General features: G+C 39.2%; 2 protein-coding genes across 2 annotated transcripts; one reads left to right on the forward strand and one right to left on the reverse strand.

The window, feature by feature from the left end:
• Positions 1-1,704: 1,704 nt before the first annotated feature.
• Positions 1,705-11,501, forward strand: LOC110055561 (uncharacterized). Its single transcript, XM_089284806.1, has 9 exons — positions 1,705-1,840; positions 2,536-2,644; positions 3,127-3,198; positions 3,498-3,569; positions 4,287-4,358; positions 5,332-5,403; positions 5,974-6,045; positions 7,348-7,419; positions 7,761-11,501. Exons 1-9 carry the CDS (start codon positions 1,705-1,707, stop codon positions 7,834-7,836), a joined length of 753 nt encoding a protein of 250 aa, XP_089140932.1. The 3' UTR covers positions 7,837-11,501.
• LOC110055340 (solute carrier family 23 member 1-like) lies at positions 9,579-12,556 on the reverse strand. The gene is made up of 5 exons (XM_089285658.1): positions 12,535-12,556; positions 12,071-12,294; positions 11,127-11,400; positions 10,784-10,922; positions 9,579-9,867 (listed from the first exon to the last, which is right to left on the reverse strand). Exons 1-5 carry the CDS (start codon positions 12,554-12,556, stop codon positions 9,579-9,581), a joined length of 948 nt encoding a protein of 315 aa, XP_089141784.1.
• Between the last annotated feature and the right edge of the window lie 6,238 nt (positions 12,557-18,794).

Here is an 18,794-nt window from a genome sequence, read left to right on the forward strand (position 1 = left end):
TGCCGACTGATAAAGATTTAAGTAAACCACTGATCTTACGACTGAAAATGGAGACAGCTACACAAGTTTTAATGGTGTCTACCCTTTAAATGAGTTAGAATTTCACCATAATGAGCCATTTGACATTTGAGTACTTCTTGAAAGGAAAAATTTCGATTGAAATTCGTGTAAGTTGTCTTTAATTACATAAACTTTCAAAAAGATATTTCACGGTACTCACATGCTCGCCGACTGGCTTGAGTTCGCTTGGGATTTCTCGACGTTTCTATAAAATGAAATATCTCACATAACAAGAGAAAACAAGCATTAAAGTTCCTCGAAATTGGTAACACGGGTTATTTAGCGTTGAAACAGCAGAGGAAACGAAAGCGAAAATTCTCATTTTCAGACAACGCGAAATGAGCTTCACTCGCGTCGGGACCGAACGCAGAACGTCAACCTGTTTCCCGCCAGTCATGCGCAGTGGACCTTTTGGCTTTTCCCTGATCTTATGGCGTTCCCGTCGCCGTCCGCGTTGTCGTTGCTTAAAGTCCCTTCAGACATACGGAGGGCGGTGTTTTTGACATTTTTCCGAAGATTTCCGACGACTTTCCGAAGATTTGCGCAGATTCTCCAAAACTTGTCCGAAGGTCACACGAACGTTGCCGAACGTTTTCCAAAATTTTCCGAATACTGCCGAAGATTTACGAAAATTACCGAAGATTACCGAAGACTTTCGAGGAAGACCCGAGGATGTTTCGATCATTAACCAACGAATTTAAGTACAATTTAAGCGACAAACTTGTTATCAGTGAAATCATCGATATCTTCATTAGTGAGGATATGGAAAATACGCCACTCGAGTCCCGGATGTGGTTTTGTATGAATTTTACGAGTGGTGTATTTTCAAGTAAAACACTCGTGTCTATATAATAAAATAGTATACGTAAAAACCCATACTAATTAAGATCATATATTAAAGCACTGTCACCGTAATGATTTCCTTGATGAATTGTTAATGTCATTAATGAATTTGAGAAATATATATGTTCCTAAAAGTGCCTAGTCACTGTGTTACAAGATTGTCGCTGGAATGGCATGCTGGCAACATCAAGCACTATAATGTGTGCTCCAAACTTTTCGAAGACGATGATTTTAAGTTTGTAGTCAGCGGCACCAGGAGATTAAAAGACATCATCGGCGCATGCCCATCTGTTTTCACGGTCAAAACCGAAAACAGAGCGGTCTTTTCTAGCCAGGAAAGCACTTCTCGTGAAAGAAAAGAAAAACAGCTTCGGAAGGAGAAGGGAGTTGTCAGGGGTAAAGTCAGTAGAGGTATTCAGAAGTGCAGAAGTGGAGTGTACCCCCAGAGTGTCATTGAGTGTGCTGAGATCAAGATGTACTACCCATAAAATAAAAACGAAGCTCAACTCCCAAGTTACGTAAGATACAAATTATACCCAACTTAAAGAATTTCTCCAGTTTGTTTTATGTAATGTAGACAGGAGCCAATAAGTTTATTGGGGAACTGCAGTTGCCAGGGCAGATCTCATAGGTACCTCCCTGTTGTTTGGTAACCCACAAAGCAAACCTGATACACAGTCTGGTGATGACGAAGATGACAATAATAATGACAATGTCGATGGAGTGTAGTTTTGATTAAGTCTGTTAGTATGTTCATAATTTTATTTTATAAGCTAATTTTTTCCCTTAAATTGTCTTTATATGCAGAAATGGGGACTCAATAGAACACGTGTGATTAAGGACAGAAAAGTGTTTTGCACCATGAAAATTATTTACTTTTTATTTCTACTAAAGTGGAACATCTTCGCTTTTTCTGGACCTGCTTCATTTGGGCCAGGTATGATCAGCTGTATAAGCACAATACCGCCTCTACAGCAAGCATGAGTAGTAAAATGGAGATCGAATGGATAATAAATGTTGTTGACGTCCTGTTTGTCATAAGCACCCTATTCTCTACAACACCTCATATTCCCATCTTCTAGTATCACTAACTGGTGTGGTATATGCTAAGTTAACTTTTGAGTTGAGAGTTTGAGGTAATTCTTCAATTCCATCACAGGCCATTTATTAGCACTTATTTTTAACATGAAAATCTTAGTGCCTAAAAATAAGTATAACTTTTAGGTAACCCATGTACGCGCTGCCAACCTAAACTTGGCGTTTCGTATGATATTTAGAGAAAGCTTTAGCACTTGAACACACAGTCTTCTTAATTTCGCAATAAAAGTCACTTTTGCCGAACTTAGAATATCAAAATGATAATCAGCAATGGCTAATGAATGGTTACTTTAAGCGCAAGCTTTAAAATGTTCAGTTTTTCTTTCATGGAGTCTTTAATTTAGATGCTTCCTTTCGGGAGGGTTAAGGTTATTACCAAGACACAAGCTACCGTTTGCTTGAAATTTACTCTCAGCAGCAATAACAATGGCAATGAACACAACCACGGCATTCAGCTCAGTTGTTGTCTGTGAACATTTGCTTTAAATTTATTCGCATCCCAAACTAATGCTGCCTCAACTTGTTTACGTTCAGGTTGTAAGGTTAAATGTTTGTTCTGGCCATTATACAAGTACCTATTCTGCTTTAAATCAACATCACTCGACGATATTGCTACATGTGCGCCCACGACTACTGAATACGTGTAAGAATAGATCAATTTTTGTCTTTGTCTCTTATGAGTTTATCCCTGTGTTGACCTGATGTAATTTGTGCCTTTTTGGATTTTTTGGGAATGGGGGATGGACCGGAGGCCGCCTCCTTATGAAAAGAGCATGGTTTTTATTTTCAGGGGTTGATTATGACTTCCAAAATTTAATCTGTTTCATAATTCAGAAAACGATTAAAATAAAATAAACAAATTATTTTATTTAAATGACTCCGAAATCATAGCAGGCACTTTCCATGCCCTTCTCGTCCTCCTCCTATATCTCTCTATGATCAATATTTTGTCTTAGTTCAAAGATGATAACAAAACTTCAACTTCAGGCTTAATAGTTCGACTATGAAGTAGACAAACATTCTCATTCGCTCACTCATCCTCATCGGGCCCATGAGGACTCTCGAGGCCGGAGACAACATTCTACTTCGAGAGTTTTGCTTTAACAAAGCTCTTTTTGTTTTCAGTGCAGTTTTCTTGAGCAACCTAACACACCTTCCAGCTGGAATATTTCCCAACCACACAAACCTATGGGGACTGTAAGTCTGAATTACTTTGTTTATCATCGTCATGGCTTATGCCTAGTTTGAGCTGATGCTGCGATAGCCAAGTATGCTGGTATTGTTTCCGTTTTATCTCTTTTTATTCATGAACGTAATGGTGCAAAGACATTTTGTGGAGATCAAAAAAGCCACTATAATGTTTAATCTGAGGTCCTCTAATCAAACCGTAAGCTAGAACTTTAACAACACGAGGCTGAATATTTCCTAAAGGTTAAAAGTTCAGATTAAAATGCAGTCGCTTTTATCATTTCACACATCGCTTTGTGAATTTTCAGACACTTGCGTTCTAACGCAATTGCATCTCTGTCCGAAGGAGTGTTCACAAATCTAGCAAAAATGACAGACCTGTAAGTGAAACGAGGCGAACTACAGTTCAAAACTTGCGTGAGTTGTAACCTGTCTCAATAGGGTTATTAATGCACCCAACAATCAATTCTCGGTGAAAAGGATGCTTAAGTTATGAATTTTTTTCTCTTTAAACAACAACAAAAAAAATACAACTAAAATTGTCCGCTAAATCTGAAGAGAAAATTTCTACTTAACAACAAACCGTCATAAATACACTGCAATGCCAATTACCATGGATACCGCAATGCTCCATTTCGTGAACAAGATTTAATGATTTTATTACGTGAGAAACGATGGACAATTTAACTGCATAGTTTATACATATATTTATAAGTAAATATAATTTAACACAGTTGTATATTGATACAGACTTCTGTCATCAAACGCCATTACAGCTCTACTTGTCACGGTATTTGGCACTCTAAGAGACCTGTTTGATTTATAAGTTAAATGTTGCACTGAGAACCTTGCATGGGTTTACGGTTATGGTAACGAAATAACCAGCAATATATTGCACTTTCAATAGGATACTTTAATTAAAAAAAAAAACAAGACAAACAAACAAAAAGAAAAAGGACAAAATAAATCAACGAGAAAATATTAATGCAAGAAAGCAAAAAAGTAATAACGTAAGGAGTAATAAAGCAAAATATTAAATATGAAACGTGTTAGATATTATGACACACTAATTCTTATTGTATTGTGTACTATCATAGAGATTTGTCTTCAAACGTCATAACGTCTCTACCAGACAAAGTGTTTGCCAACCAGAGAGAGTTGCGGAAACTGTAAGTTGGTCAAAGTACCTCTACAACACAAAGCCGAGCTTGCATAAACAAGTATTTTCTCGTTACGATAAAGAGAGGATAATACACGGCGGCGCAAAGATATGAATTTCATTTTCGAGCGGTTTGAAAGGATATTTTATGAACAAGCGCAATAAGAGTGTAAAATATCGTTTTTAACACGAGAAAATCAAATTCATATCTTCAAGCCACCGTGAATTATATTTATTATATAGACAAACGGACTGTTTGCACAAACAAGCGCAACAAACGGGAAATGAGGTCATCAATTTCTCCACTGGTGAACACGAGGACATGAAAAATGCGCCACTTGGGTCCCGAACGTAGTTTCGTTTGAATTTTCCGAGTGTTATATATAAAAAATAGCCTTCATTTGGCACTAAAATATGCTGGGATACTGTCTGTTCCGAGAAGAAAAAATTACGAGCTTCGAGGAACAGACAATGTTTAAGGACTAACATCCGAGCATATTTTTTAAAGCCAAGCGAAGGCTATTGTGTTTATTATCCTTCAAACACGCGCAGTTTTGAAAAATATTCCCCAGTTTTAGCTGGAGCATATTCAGTCACATCACGCGTTTATGAGATCAATCGTGCGCGAGCGGAAACATTTGATGGAACATAATTTCCAGTAAAACACTTGTATCTATAACCTTTAATCTTTAATCTTTAATCTTTTATCATTATTTATACACGGTAAAAACATCAGGTACAAAAAATTACATCATAATGACTAAAAATCCAAATCCTAACATTATATCAACTTACATTAATATGTCACTTAAGAAAAATCGTGGTTTCCATGAATGCCGTGTTTAAAAATTGTGGTAGAGAAGGCGTTTAAATTTGTTTAATGAACCAGACTCTCTAATATAATACGAAATATTAGGTGGGAACTCACTTCAGAAAGTTGTTAATTATTGTAATTTTATACAATGCGTTGCCGATTTTCACAGAAATTTGTCTTCAAACGCTGTTAAATCTCTGCCTGCCAGAGTGTTTGCCAATCTGACAAAATTGAACATTTTGTAAGTAAAACCCGCAGCAATGGGCAGAGTTAGGCAACGTATCTGTTGTCATTTGAGAAAAATGCCTAGTTTAAAATCCCCAAATCGTTGTTGTATATAGCATAACACAGAGCAATAGGCGGGCTTTGGCACGAGGATCTATTCTACAGTAAATTTCATGCTGGCAAAGGAAACCATGACCAATCATTGTCATTCACTTTAACCTAAGCCGTAAACTGGTCATTTCCGGGCCATGGCCTGTACTTCATGGCTGGTTAAATTTGGTTTGTTAGACTGCCCCTCAATCGAACAGTGCAATCTTACCCCCGATTTCTGAAACTCAGTGGCACTCGATGAAATCTGTTTGATCTATGAGTTGAGTATTGCATCAAGAACCTTGCATGAGTTAATGACCGCGGTAATGCAATAACAAGCAACATAAGGTACTTTCAGTTGGTTAGTTTGATCTAGAAGAAGTAACAATTCAAGAAAGTGAAAAGACCCGATGTAAAATATTATATCTAAAACGTTGTTAGATGTTATCGTTACATTTATTCTTATTGTATTATGTGTCATTCGATACTATCATAGATACTTGTCTTCAAATGCGATTACGTCTCTACCAGACATGGTGTTTGCCAACCAGAGAAAGTTGTATCAACTGTAAGCATTTTTACTATACAAACCCAGCTTGCTTTGGTTTTCTCGTTATGTATGATAAAACGAAAGATCAGGTGAGAGCTCAATTCAAAAAGTCGTTATCAAACGCTGTCACGGTATTTGTCAATCAGAGAAATATGTCTGATCTATGTTCTCTGCATAAAAGATCCTTGCATGAGTTTATGTTCATGGTAACGAAATAACGAGCAATATATGGCACTTTCAACGGGGTTACTTTAATGCTGAAGAAAAAGAGGAGCGTGGCAATGTAACAATGCAACAACGCAACAGTGCAACAACGCAACAATTCAACAATGCAACAATGCAAAAATGCCGCAATGCAACAATGCAACAATGTAACAACGCAACAATGCAACAACGCAACAATGTAACAATGCAACAACGCAACAATGCAACAATGTAACCATGCAACAACACAACAATGTAACAATGCAACAACGCAACAATGTAACAATGCAACAATGCCACAAATGCCACAATGCAACAATGCAACAATACAACAATGCAACAATGCAACAATACAGCAATGTAACAATGCAACAACGCAACAATGTAACAGTGCAACAATGCCACAAATGCCACAATGCAACAATACAACAATGCAACAATACAGCAATGCAACAACGCAACAATGTAACAATGCAACAACACAACAATGTAACAATGCAACAACGCAACAATGTAACAATGCAACAATGCAACAATGCCACAATGTAACAATGCAACAATGTAACAATGCAACAATGCCACAATGTAACAATGCAACAATACAACAATGCAGCAATGCAACAACGCAACAGTGCAACAATGTAACAATGCAACAACGCAACAACGCAATAATGTAACAATGCAACAATGCAACAATGCCACGATGCAACAACGCAACAATGCCACAATGCAACAAAGTAACAATGCAACAACGCGACAATGTAACAATGCAACAATGTAACAATGCAACAACGCAACAATGCAACGATGTAACAATGCAACAATGCAACAAAGTAACAATGCAACAACGCAACAATGTAACAATGCTACAACGCAACAATGCAACAATGTAACAATGCGACAATGTAACAACGCGACAATGTAACAATGCAACAATGCAACAATGTAACAATGTAATAATGCAACAATGTAACAATGCAACAGTGCAACAGTTTAACAGTGCAACAATGCAACAATGCAACAATTCAAAAACTTGTAATATACATACCTTATATATACTTTAATCGTTTTTTGATATTACTGCGCTGATTCTAATTGTATTATTTAATATTAAAGATACTTGTCTTCCAATGCTATTACGTCTCTACCAGACGGAGTGTTTGCCAATCAGAGAGAGCTGTGGAAACTGTAAGTTTGTTGAAGCACTTTACGCTACAAAGCCGATCTTGTATTTGGGTCTCTCGTTGCGATAAAAAAATATATATGTATATATATTAGGTGAGAGCTCGATTAAAAAAATTGTTTATTATTGTAATTACACATAATGCGTTTTCATCAACATCTTTACTAGTGAACATGATGATATGAAGAATGGCCACTCGGTTCCCGGATGTAGTTTCGTATGAACTTTACGACTGTTGTATTTTTGTATTTTTCCAGAAAAACACTCGTATCTATTACTATAATTATACTACAGAAAATTATTAATTACACTGTATTGTAATACAATGCGTTGTCGATTTACACAGAGATTTGACTTCAAACGCTATGAAATCTGTATCTGCCAAAGTGTTTGCGAAACTGACAAAATTGGGCTATCTGTAAGTAAAAACAGAGCAATGAGCAGGTGTAGGCAACGGATCTGTTCCTTGGAATATCTCTTCACACAAAATTGAGCAATCTGTAAGTAAAACCCACGGCAATGGGCAGAGGTAGGCAACACATCTGTTGTCACTTGAGGAAAATACGAAGTTAAAATCCCAAAATCGTTGTTAGAGGATTCAACCCATAATAACATTACTTTCCTTTGTACCATTATTCTTTCTTATTGTTTGCCTTGATTGAAATGTTTCCCTAAGAAACTTTCCTGTGACCTTCCTTTATTACTCTCACAATTTTTCGATTATGCCATAACATGATTACCGTTGTTGTTGTTTTTATCTGTGTATTTCAATGAGTTAAATAAACTAATAAGAATGTAAGATAGCTGATTGAAAATAGGTAATGTCTACATATATAGAGGATATTACACGGTGGCGAGAAGATATGAATTTTATGTTCTCGTGGCAAGAACAATATCTCACTCGTTCGCTGCACTCACTCGTGAGATATTGTTCTTGTCACAAGAACATAAAATTCATATCTTCGAGCTAACGTGTAATGTTCTTTTTATTATTTAGCTCTTATTAACCGAGCAGGGGGTCTGTATGGGAGACTCTTGACCGAGATCGTGAGTACAGACCGAACGCAGTGAGGTCTGTACACACGACCGAGGTCAAGGTTCTCCCATACAGACCGACTAAGCTCGGTTAATAAGGTGTTTATTATATGGCAAGCAAGAGTAATTTAATTCGTTTAGTGTAACTGGTTTGTACTAGCCAACATTTTGCTTGCGAACGGCGATGAGCTGAACTTAATTCTGCCGAAGTCTGCTCGTCCTCTTTACTTTACTTTTCTTTTCTTATCAGACTTTTTGGCATTGCCATAAATAAAAAGTCCAAACTCAACTGGCCAGTGATGAAAAGTTAATTTTAGAACGAAATTAGAGTTTGCAACGAAAATAATTACAGTGTGCATTCGCCGAATTGGGCTATCTGACTTACCTGCTATTGACTTTGACAATACGGTTAAGCGATAATCACATTTCTAAATGGCTAGTGATATACAGGCTAACTTGCCTCACGAGCACCTCGTTACAACACCCTTTGATTTAAAGAGTAGCTCAGTCAGTCATTTTTCGAGTCTAGTAACTCGTTCACTACGTGCTGAAACGACGAAATTTTAAATGGCCCCTTTTAGCAGTGGTGCCAAAACGGCCGGGGTTCCACTGTATCATGTTTGGTCAACTCACGGGAGATATTCCCAGAAAAATTTGGTGGGGGTGAGCCGCCCGCTTCCCAAAACCGTTACCCTATTTATGACAAAGTCTGCGTTTTTCCCTACCCTATTTATGACCTGACCAAAAATTCGATACCTTATTTATGACCGTTGTGGCTAGCACAGTTGTCCTAAACATAATTTATGAAGGGCTTTTGATGATGGTCTAATCGATAATGATGAAAAAGTAGCTTCTTCTAAAAAACATACCTAATTCAAGACTAGAGTGCAAAAACCATACTCTATTTATGACCAAAATGGCCAAACTCGACACCCCATTTATGACCAAAACGGCTGAAAAACCTTACCCTTAAGGGCCGCACATAGCTATATAGCCCATATAAGGAAGTACCCCCCGGGGTCAACTAATTGGGCACTTTTCTATCTCTTACTTTTCAAGAAATTATTCGGCTAACTGGAAATAACGTCTCTCATTCCTATAGACTGTCAACAGTTTCAATCAGTTCCAGCTAGGAACTAGCAACGTTCAGTTCCACATCAGCTGTTGGCGAGCGATCCTTGTCGTTGTGCGGTAGGAAAGGCAAATACTTTGCCACTTTGTAGTTACTGATGCGATTGAGACCAAACGGCAGATCATACACTTTAATAGAAGCTGTTTGAAACTCGTCACTGTCATCTGACAGGTGTTGCCTCCAAGCCTTAAGCCCGCGTTCCACAAAGGTACCAGGAATGGTGTTGTCCAGAATCAATGCAACAATACAACTCACTGTCATGCTTGTTGGTCGATTTCTGAAACTCCTGTTTAAGATATACATGTATGTCGTTAATTTCCAATTATAGGCCCAGAAAAGCAACGAAAATGTAGCGCAGATTTTTATTGATATGTCAAATACAAACGGCTAAAGTGTCCCACAACCTTTTAGGGAAGGAGAATATATTGATTGTTATGGAAACTTTGTAACAAGCGAACTTCATTCAACAAAACCCCTCGCCATCTACTTCTATTCTACGTGGGAATTTTTCTTTTTTAAATTGTTAAATTTTAAAGGTGCCCTGGGGTTTTGCTATTCTTAATAAAATACCGTAAATCCTCGAATTAGCGCCCCCCCCCCTCGAATAAGCGCCCTCTTCAAATAAGCGCCCCTCCTATCAGCCAAAATTTAAAATAAACGCCCCCCCCTCGAATAAGCGCCCCCTCCCCTTCCCCCATTTCATGGACGAGTAATAAGACAACGAAAGGGATGTATAGTTTTCGTCGTGTGGTATTAGATTTGTGCATTGTTTCAGTTTTTGAACACGTTAAGTTTGGAAAACATTTACGAGTACTAACGGTGCCGCGATTTAAACTTTAGGATCAGCTTTTTATGTCGATAAGCAGCTTATGTTGCTGTTTATGCGGATATGATGTATTAAAAATGATCTTGTCAGGCCACGGTTGGGGAAAAATTTAATAAGCGCCCCCCCTCGATTAAGGGCCCCCTTGAATAAGCACCCCCGTCTTCTCCTAAATTTGAAATAAGCGCCCCGGGCGCTAATTCGAGGATTTACGGTATATGTATGCGCGGTTTAAACTTTAGGTGAAAAACTACGCTTAATTTGCATTTTAAATTGTATCAGGCCTGGGGTACATATAAAATTTGTTCGTTTAGTATAAGCATTCGGGTAAGGAATCATGAAAAGATTGTTCAGTGTTCGAGAGTGATGCTTTAACAACCTGACCAAGCACAGGGCAAGGTTGTTTTTTAGTCCGAAGTACGATTTCAGGTCCTTGAAATTGCTGATGTTACTAGCCGTTAGGACTCGTGGAAAGCTAGTTTCCAGGGATTGGTCACTTGTTATAAAATTGGACCCGTCTAATGTAAATCAAAATTCAGATGATAGTCAGGTTCGAAAGCCAGTTTGTTGAGGCCGTGAATTACTCGTTACTAAGTTGCAAGTAACTGTTGGTACCGACTGACAGCAGGCATTCGGTTCACAGTCAGTGTACCAACTATCGTTAAAAGAATTTGTACTAAGGCAAAGCAACAGGGATTAATGTCTTCCAGTGTAAATCATACCTGTGTCAATTGCGTTAGGATGACCGTTCATGCAATGCGGCAGAGCTAATCCAAAAACAGTGGAAAATCCAACAACGAACAAGTTTCTGGAGGAATTCATGTCAGCGAACTGAAGATTCGAGATTCCGACAGCGGCGGTCATTCCAAACATGACCATGAAAACTCCACCAACAATGGGATCTGGAATGCTGAAGAATAACGCGCCAATTTTACCAAGAAAACCAACAACCATCACTACAAGAGCTCCAAACTGGATAACACGAAGACTTCCAACCTAATAAAGTATAAGGCATTATTCATTAAGACTAACTTCAGTCAAAATCTTTCTCCTTATATTTAATACTTTAAGTTCCAGATAAATCCTTATGAGACTCACATTCCATTTCAGGATTATTTTTCTCAGTCAAAGTTACGTCCCAGACCCAGTAAATCAAATTATATTTTCCTTTTGAGAAAAAGGGCAAATCGCAGTTCCCATTTTACTCCTCTAGAATTCGTCGAAGACAAGTGAAATTCATTATAATGCAACTACCAAATTATCTAGATTTAGCTTGGTTTGTCAATAGTGTACCCTTAGCTTTACATGGACCAAAAACACTGCAATGTCAGACCATCTCTGCTCAAATCAGCCACAGTTTTTCTAATCAGCAACAAAAAACTGTGTTGATCGTGAGGACAGGTAACATCACTCTAGGTAGGTGTCACGAAGCAGTCGCAAGGCCACCAACTTACAAAATTAAACAGGTTATCCCATCAAGAGAAATAGCCCATAGCCTTGTTACATGTAGTCTTTCCGAAGGAGTGTACCCAAATACATTTTTGTCACTGTTCGACGAACAATGAAAAAAAATAACAACAGTAAGACCAACAATAAGAACAAGAACATCCACAGTGAAAACAGCAGCAACACCAAACAATGCAAATGACCTGTGCCAATAGTTTACCTTTGTGATTCCGATGGCTCCAATATTTACACAGCTGTACGAGGTTGTGCCATTTCCGCTACCGAACGCTCCCGTCAAGAGACATCCAATTCCTTCCATTCCTATTCCGCGGTTTATTGCATGTTTTGGCGGTGGAGGGGCTCCTGATAATCTCGCGCAAGCGTAGTAACCTCCCACGAACCCAATGATGGAGACCAACACCCCAGTAGGCATTCCGAATTGATCTGAAAAAAAAAACATCACGTGTTAAACAGTACACGCACAAGCCTGAAAGAATGCAAGAATGACTCCAATTACTTCTGCTAAACTGGATACGAAAATTTGAACCATTTGGCTTCTTTTAACACTTCAGCCCTGGCGTCAGTTCTCGCCAGGTACTGAGGAATGCTGGGATCAGAAGGAAAGCCTCCCGCTGTGGTGATGATTGCGCAGGTTATCCACGATACTGCGATTGCTAGAATTACCTGCGTATAAACCACGCGACATGCATGTAGTCATATGAACACACGTTAAGCTCATAAAGAGGGACTAAACAAAATTAAAAAATACATTTCGAAATGTCCAAAGACCTATACTCACTGGATATAATCTGAACAGTGGATATCGGCTAACATAAAAACCTCTCCGTTCTTTGCTATATCCCGGCACTGGAATCTCAAACTTGGTAAGGTACTGGGAAAACAGCGCTATTAAAGTGCACCTAACCCCCAAAATTTTTTTTCGCTAAAACGAATCTACTTGTTATTTGAAATAGTTCTGCGAAAAAATTTTTGGATTCCGTTAAATCCTCGATTTTCTGTGCCCCGACGAAATCTCGAAAATAGCTCCAAAACACCGCCATTTTGTTTCACGACCGAGTTTGAGGAGAATGGGTCCAGCGGCTCTTGTGACGTCTACCCAGGAAGGTTGGATATCTCACGTCCTCTCATTTCCTTCAGGATGGTGCAATACACATTCGAAAAGCGCGCAGAAACGCCTTCCAGAGGTGCTATCGGCTGTTGCAGCAATATTCCAGATTTAAAGAAAGATATACTGTACAATTTACTGACGATGATCGGCTAATGGTGCAATAAAGACGTAAACGATGGTTGATTTTGTCGAACCGAAACAAGCGAACTGAATCTGTGAGAACCATTGAAGAACTCTCACTGGAATTTGTTCCGCAGACTTTCGAACGCTACTTTCATAAATTTTCTGCTTAAAGCTAACCAGCGATTTGTAGAAATACTACCGACAACCTATATCTCCCAATCCCGCAGTATTTATAACATAACCGGCAAAGTTGTGTGATCCGATCATGATCAAGAAGCGTTATACTGATATGTAAATAGATCGCAACTGTACGCCGCTAACCAACACTTATTTCTCTTTCGATTTAGATGAAAGTCGAAGATTAATCCTTTAGAATCACATGATAGCAAAATTGTTAGACTCACAGAGTTTTTCGAAGGTTTGGAAATCAGCAGTGCGACAAAGATTCTGTGCAAGAGCGTCGAAAATATGACCGCGTAACATTATCTGCGGACCGCTTAGGGAACACATCCTTTTCGCTTATCCGACGAATTTCACTGCAAACTTTGAGAACACTTTACACTGGTTATTTGGAGTTACGACTTAAAACGTGTGACAATGTGAAATCGGTAATTGTATGAAATGTTTCCTTCCGCCTTGCTTCCCGCAGCTTCAAAAATACAGGTCCAAACAATACGATTTTCAATCGATCGAAGCCAATGTTTTGGAGGTCATCAAGTCTCGAAAACTGCAACACGTACGTCGCTCTTATAAATATGAAGCATTTAACTGAAAGTAAAACACAAACTGGATTTAACAGAACAATCACACCTTGACAAAATACATTCTCGCCAAGGACAAATGTAAACGGGCTATGAACACGCGTGGGAATCTTATGTTTAGATGACGAAATTACCATCCAAAGCAGTCTTTGAGTTTTCTTTCCTGCTTTTCGTTTGCCTGCTCCTCCACTCCGTATCTAGCTTTCTATTCCTAATATACAAGCAGCTCGTCCGCAAAGAAGTCTTCCCCTTCGTCGCTTGAAATATTGTAAATTGCTCTCAAAGCTCTAAGCAGTGAGTTCACAGTTGTCGAACGTGCTCGATCGAAGTTTATTTCGGAACCTTCCGAATCGAAACTTAACTCTGACTCCAGTGACGAAAAAGAAATGATTCTGAGACAAAACTTGGACGTTTTAGTCCCAAAATACATCGGAACGATTAGTTTTGCGTTCCATTTTCTCGAGCAAATACAGAGAGTTGACTGAGGCGCTATTGTGTTTTGTTCCTGGGTAGACGTCATCAGGTACCGCCGCCCCAGACTCCCTAAAACGCCGTCGTGAAACACTTCAAGCGCGACTTTGAAAGGGCATAGAAAATCGAGGATTCAATCAAATTCAAAAATTTCTTCGCCCAAATGCTTCAAATAAAGTCTAGATTCGTTTTAGCGAAAAAAAATTTTGGGGTTAGGTGCACTTTAAGACGATAATCCTAAAACAGACAAACACACGAACCGAAAACATAAAAAATAATCAAATAGACCAGGTAGATGATATAACTCCTCTAATATCTGGGCAGTAAACTCTTTTCGTCCGCTAGCTACTCGGGGTACATGTAACTTTATTATATTCTTTCTGGATAACGTACTCAGCAAAAAATACTACTACTCAACAAGATATGTAGCTTTTGATTTGTCACTGGACTGACGAATGAGTCAGGTGAGAGCGCAAATGCAATATGAAATTAAAGTGCTAATTTTGGAAATCAAAATGGTACCAGTCCGTTTGCGTTGTCATACTATAATTGCTTTTGATTAACACAGCAAAAACTGCAACATCTTGGTTGAATGAATGCCAAACTGTGTGAATCAGAAAACATCGTTAACCCTACCCCACACAAATGCGAGCACAAGTGCTTGGCGAAACGTTTAGAAATGTTGCAGGTAGAGCTAAGCACTAGCTCGAACCCGGGAGTTTGAAAACTACGATGGTAGCCCCCGACCGCCACCTGTACACTGACACGTGACGCCACAATAGACTTTTTTCGATATATTAAAATTCAAGTGGGCAGCGAGGCTTAGAGGACACAAACAAAGGAAACTGAATGAGCATGTCTATTCATTTGCTTGTTTCTGACTCTAGGCCTCGCTTTCAAGCTGAATTTCAATGTATCAAAAGTAGCTTCTTGTTGTAGCTGTCATGAACTAATGGGCAGCAACCTTCGTCTAAGTGGTGTGCGGAACTGTGCGGATAAAAACCAACTGGAGTGTTTAAGTCATCGTATCGTCAATAACTGTCTTGTTGTTAATAGGTTAACTAATCCCAGCAGGGTTAAGGTAGTGTATCAGTTAGGCATGAAAATAAAGTTCAGCACAGGTATGTCTCATCTCATCTAAAGCGACCAACACATTTTATCCAAATAATTTAGCCGTTAGTTAAAAACGAAGGAGTCCTGTAGATCGGACAAAGATTACCTACTACAGTAGGCCGAGGAAAAAGTAATGAAAGTTGATAGTTGCTAGCCTAACCTGGAAACCCAACAGTAAGCAGATGTACCATGGTGGGTTCTCATCGATAAGGTAAGACAAGCCAAGAAGTCTTGTTTTCTTTTGGGGTAATGGTTGGACAGCAGGCTCAGATGTCTTCAAAGCAGGATAAATAATGTTAGTATCACCCAACTAGTGGACTAATGCGAATCCTGCATTTTAATTGGCTACGCTCCTAGAGGACTATTAGTAATAGTCCTCGAGTAGTAGCCTGCGAACGCAGACGTATTTCCGGCTGTCGCTTGTCTCCGCCGAAAAATAACGTCTGCGAACCCGAGCCAGGAAACGATTTCTGTGACGTAATGACTTTTGTTTTTCTTTGGCCAATCAGATTCCATGATACAATGAGACTCGAGTGCTCCTTGCAGCGAGTACCTCGCGCAGTAGTTCTGGGGTTACTTGAGCTAAACTGTGATTGGCTTAAAATTCCTACGTCACAGAAATCGTTTCTTGGCTCGGGTTCGCAGACGTTATTTTTGGGCGGAGACAAGCGACAGCCAGAAATACGTCTGCGTTCGCGAGCTATCGAGTAGCGAAATTGGCGCAATCGAGCGTGACGCTTTCTTTCGCTTTATTCCCAAATAAATATTTCTTCAACTTGCATTTGCTAACTTTATTTTTGCCTTTTCTGTCCGACTAGTTTGGTAATACTAAAACAATTAGACCCTTCGCCCTCAAGGGCCAAGGGTCAATAGCCCATGAGGCCAAGCCGAATGGGCTATTGACCCGTAGCTCTTGCGGACTACGGGTCTAATTGTTAATTAGTACCTTAGAGTCAGGGAATTGCTGTTGACAGTGACTTCTAAACCTATGAGACCTTCAAAATCTATGTTTATGACGTGGGTCTTTCTTTTTTCTAATTTTGAATAATGTGTCATGCGAGGAGATATGCAACATCCATGTTTTGGCAAGTGAACTTCTACATAAATGAAAAATCAGGAAATTTCGGGGAATTGGAGCCTACAGGAAAACTCCACATATTAGGTCCAGGCACTGAGGTACTTTAAGTTGCCGTTCGAAACAGTTTGCACCCGCGCTAAAATTAGGCTGTTAGTAAGGAGCTAAGGAGCAGTGACGACAAGGACGACGCTTCTTAAAAAATGGATTTATATTTTACCCCCGAATTTCACATTTATCTAGATCTGTTCATTGGACCGATGGGTCTAAAGACTTACTAAATACGTAATGCCAGCGATCAATTCCAAACGGGAATACGAAAATTAGCCGTCGTGGTTCACGTTCTCAAAAGTACGCAGACAGTGGCCATTTTACGTTGTTGTTTTGCAAACGACGGCTACAAAAGGTTCAAAGATTTAAAATGCACGTGCATAGTCATATTTATGCGCATTAAACCTCTGTTTGGTGACGTTTCCGTTGTCGCTTAAGCTCCCTTATAGGGACCTTACGCAAAACACGACGGCAACGGAAACGATAACGTCACCAAACAAAAGGTTTAATGAGCAGAACAATGGCTGTACACGTGCAAAATAATTCTTGGTACATTTCTTATCCGTCCTCTGCAAATCAACAACATGAAATGACCAATTTCCAAGTTTTTGATAACGGGACCCACTCCGGTTAATTTTTCGTATTTCTATTTGGAACTGAACGCATTCGTAGTATATTCAGCAAGGGCAAATTTTAATACTGACAAACACACTGAATAGATCTACGTAAGTGCGAAATTTATTCCAAAGTAAAAGATAAATACACTTGTTAATAGGCGTTGTCCTTGCTGTGGCCGTCGTATTTGCGTAAGGTCCCTAATGCGAGGGTGACGGCCACGTCAGGGACAACTTCGATTAAAAACCTACTTCATATTGCACTTATGAATTCACATTCTCTACTTCTATTCGGTGTTTACAGGTGTTAGAACTATCACAAGCTCAACAAGTAAAGACAGCGTAAAAGAAATATTGATACTGAGTTAACCGCCGTGGCCCTCGTTCTCCAGAAAACGCAGAATTTGATCATTTTACGTTGTTGTGTTGCAAAGGTCGGCTAAGAAATTTAAAACCCTCGTGGGCAGCCATTCTTCTGCCTCTTCCACCTTTTGTTTGCTTATGTCATCGTTTCCGTCGTGAGTTGCCTCGGGTTGCCTTGGGGAAGGGCCAGTGTCTCTGGAACCCAGGACCATACAAATGTAGCCTGAGATAAAAATGGCCGGACGTCTATAGATCAGTATGTTTCCGGTCATGTCAGTATAATTAGGAGACTTAAGATTGTAGTACGATTACGAAATCGAGTACGAGAACGATTTTTCAATTCTAGTTTGCATGCTTCACATTATCACATCACGTGCCCATCTCATCCCATGAACTACCATCTTTTCCTAAAACCAACATGAAGAGCAAAGGCTCTAGAAAAGTTACTGGTTCGAAATTCGAAAATCGTATTCGAAATAAAGTCTACGAGTCCTCAGCTTCTACGTTCGCTATGAATGATCAACTGAAAGGTTTGAAGTTGTAAATGGAGGAGCGTTTAGCAAATGATCAAGGGTTAGGTTTATTGGCTCAGCTGAGTTGCGGACAGAAATGCGTGAACGCAGGCTGAGCGTGTTGCTAGCAGAAAAAGATCATATGTTAATTTCCTTCTGCTTTGAAAACAAACCTTTTGAAAGTGCTTCTTTGTTTACAATTTTCTATGATTGCGGCGTGATTGAAGGAAGTTTTGCGCGGACTAAAATGTCCTTGAGTGATTTTTCCTTCTTGTAAGATACAATCGGTAGCTGGTTAAAGATAATGTGCAAGTCTAGGCTGCCGTTGAATGATATGCCAGTGTTTCATGAGAATCTTTTTAAGATTCGGTGTGGTCGGGTTATAAGTGGTAACAAACGGTAAAATTCCTTTAATGACGGTAGTGTCTTTTATGTAGGACTCTTGTTTTATTGCAATAGGTTGTAGTAGTGAGTCAACAAAACTAGAAATACGCTCTGTCGGACCACTGCTCCTAGAAACGATTGGTCTGCCGACTGGTGTTTTCTTATGAATTTTAGTCAGCGTCTAAAATTCTGGTATACGTGGTTGTTCAAGACCGATTGTTAACCATTTGTGGGTCATTAGGTCGATGTGTCCCGAACGGTATAGTTTATTAACCATTTCTTTTACTTTTCGGGCGGTGTCTTGCACAATGGGAGATGGAAAAGGCTTCTAAAACGTATTCGTACTCG

The sequence above is a fragment of the Orbicella faveolata genome, unplaced genomic scaffold (genome assembly GCF_042242905.1).
Source record: "Orbicella faveolata isolate gen_17 unplaced genomic scaffold, um_ofav_v1 contig_13, whole genome shotgun sequence".
In the NCBI taxonomy this organism is placed as follows: domain Eukaryota; kingdom Metazoa; phylum Cnidaria; class Anthozoa; order Scleractinia; family Merulinidae; genus Orbicella; species Orbicella faveolata.

Excerpts from the sequence above, each read along its gene's own strand:
- LOC110055561 (XM_089284806.1), top strand. The coding sequence starts at position 1,705 with ATGCAGAAATGGGGACTCAATAGAACACGTGTGATTAAGGACAGAAAA. Across the intron at positions 2,645-3,126 it reads CCCACGACTACTGAATACGT|TGCAGTTTTCTTGAGCAACC; the intron begins GTAAGAATAGAT and ends TTTTGTTTTCAG. Across the intron at positions 7,420-7,760 it reads CAGAGAGAGCTGTGGAAACT|AGATTTGACTTCAAACGCTA; the intron begins GTAAGTTTGTTG and ends CGATTTACACAG.
- LOC110055340 (XM_089285658.1), bottom strand. The coding sequence starts at position 12,556 with ATGTCGCGTGGTTTATACGCAG. Across the intron at positions 12,295-12,534 it reads GTCGCGTGGTTTATACGCAG|ATCAATTCGGAATGCCTACT; the intron begins GTAATTCTAGCA and ends TTTTTTTTTCAG. Across the intron at positions 10,923-11,126 it reads TCCTAACGCAATTGACACAG|ACGGGTCCAATTTTATAACA; the intron begins GTATGATTTACA and ends GATTTACATTAG.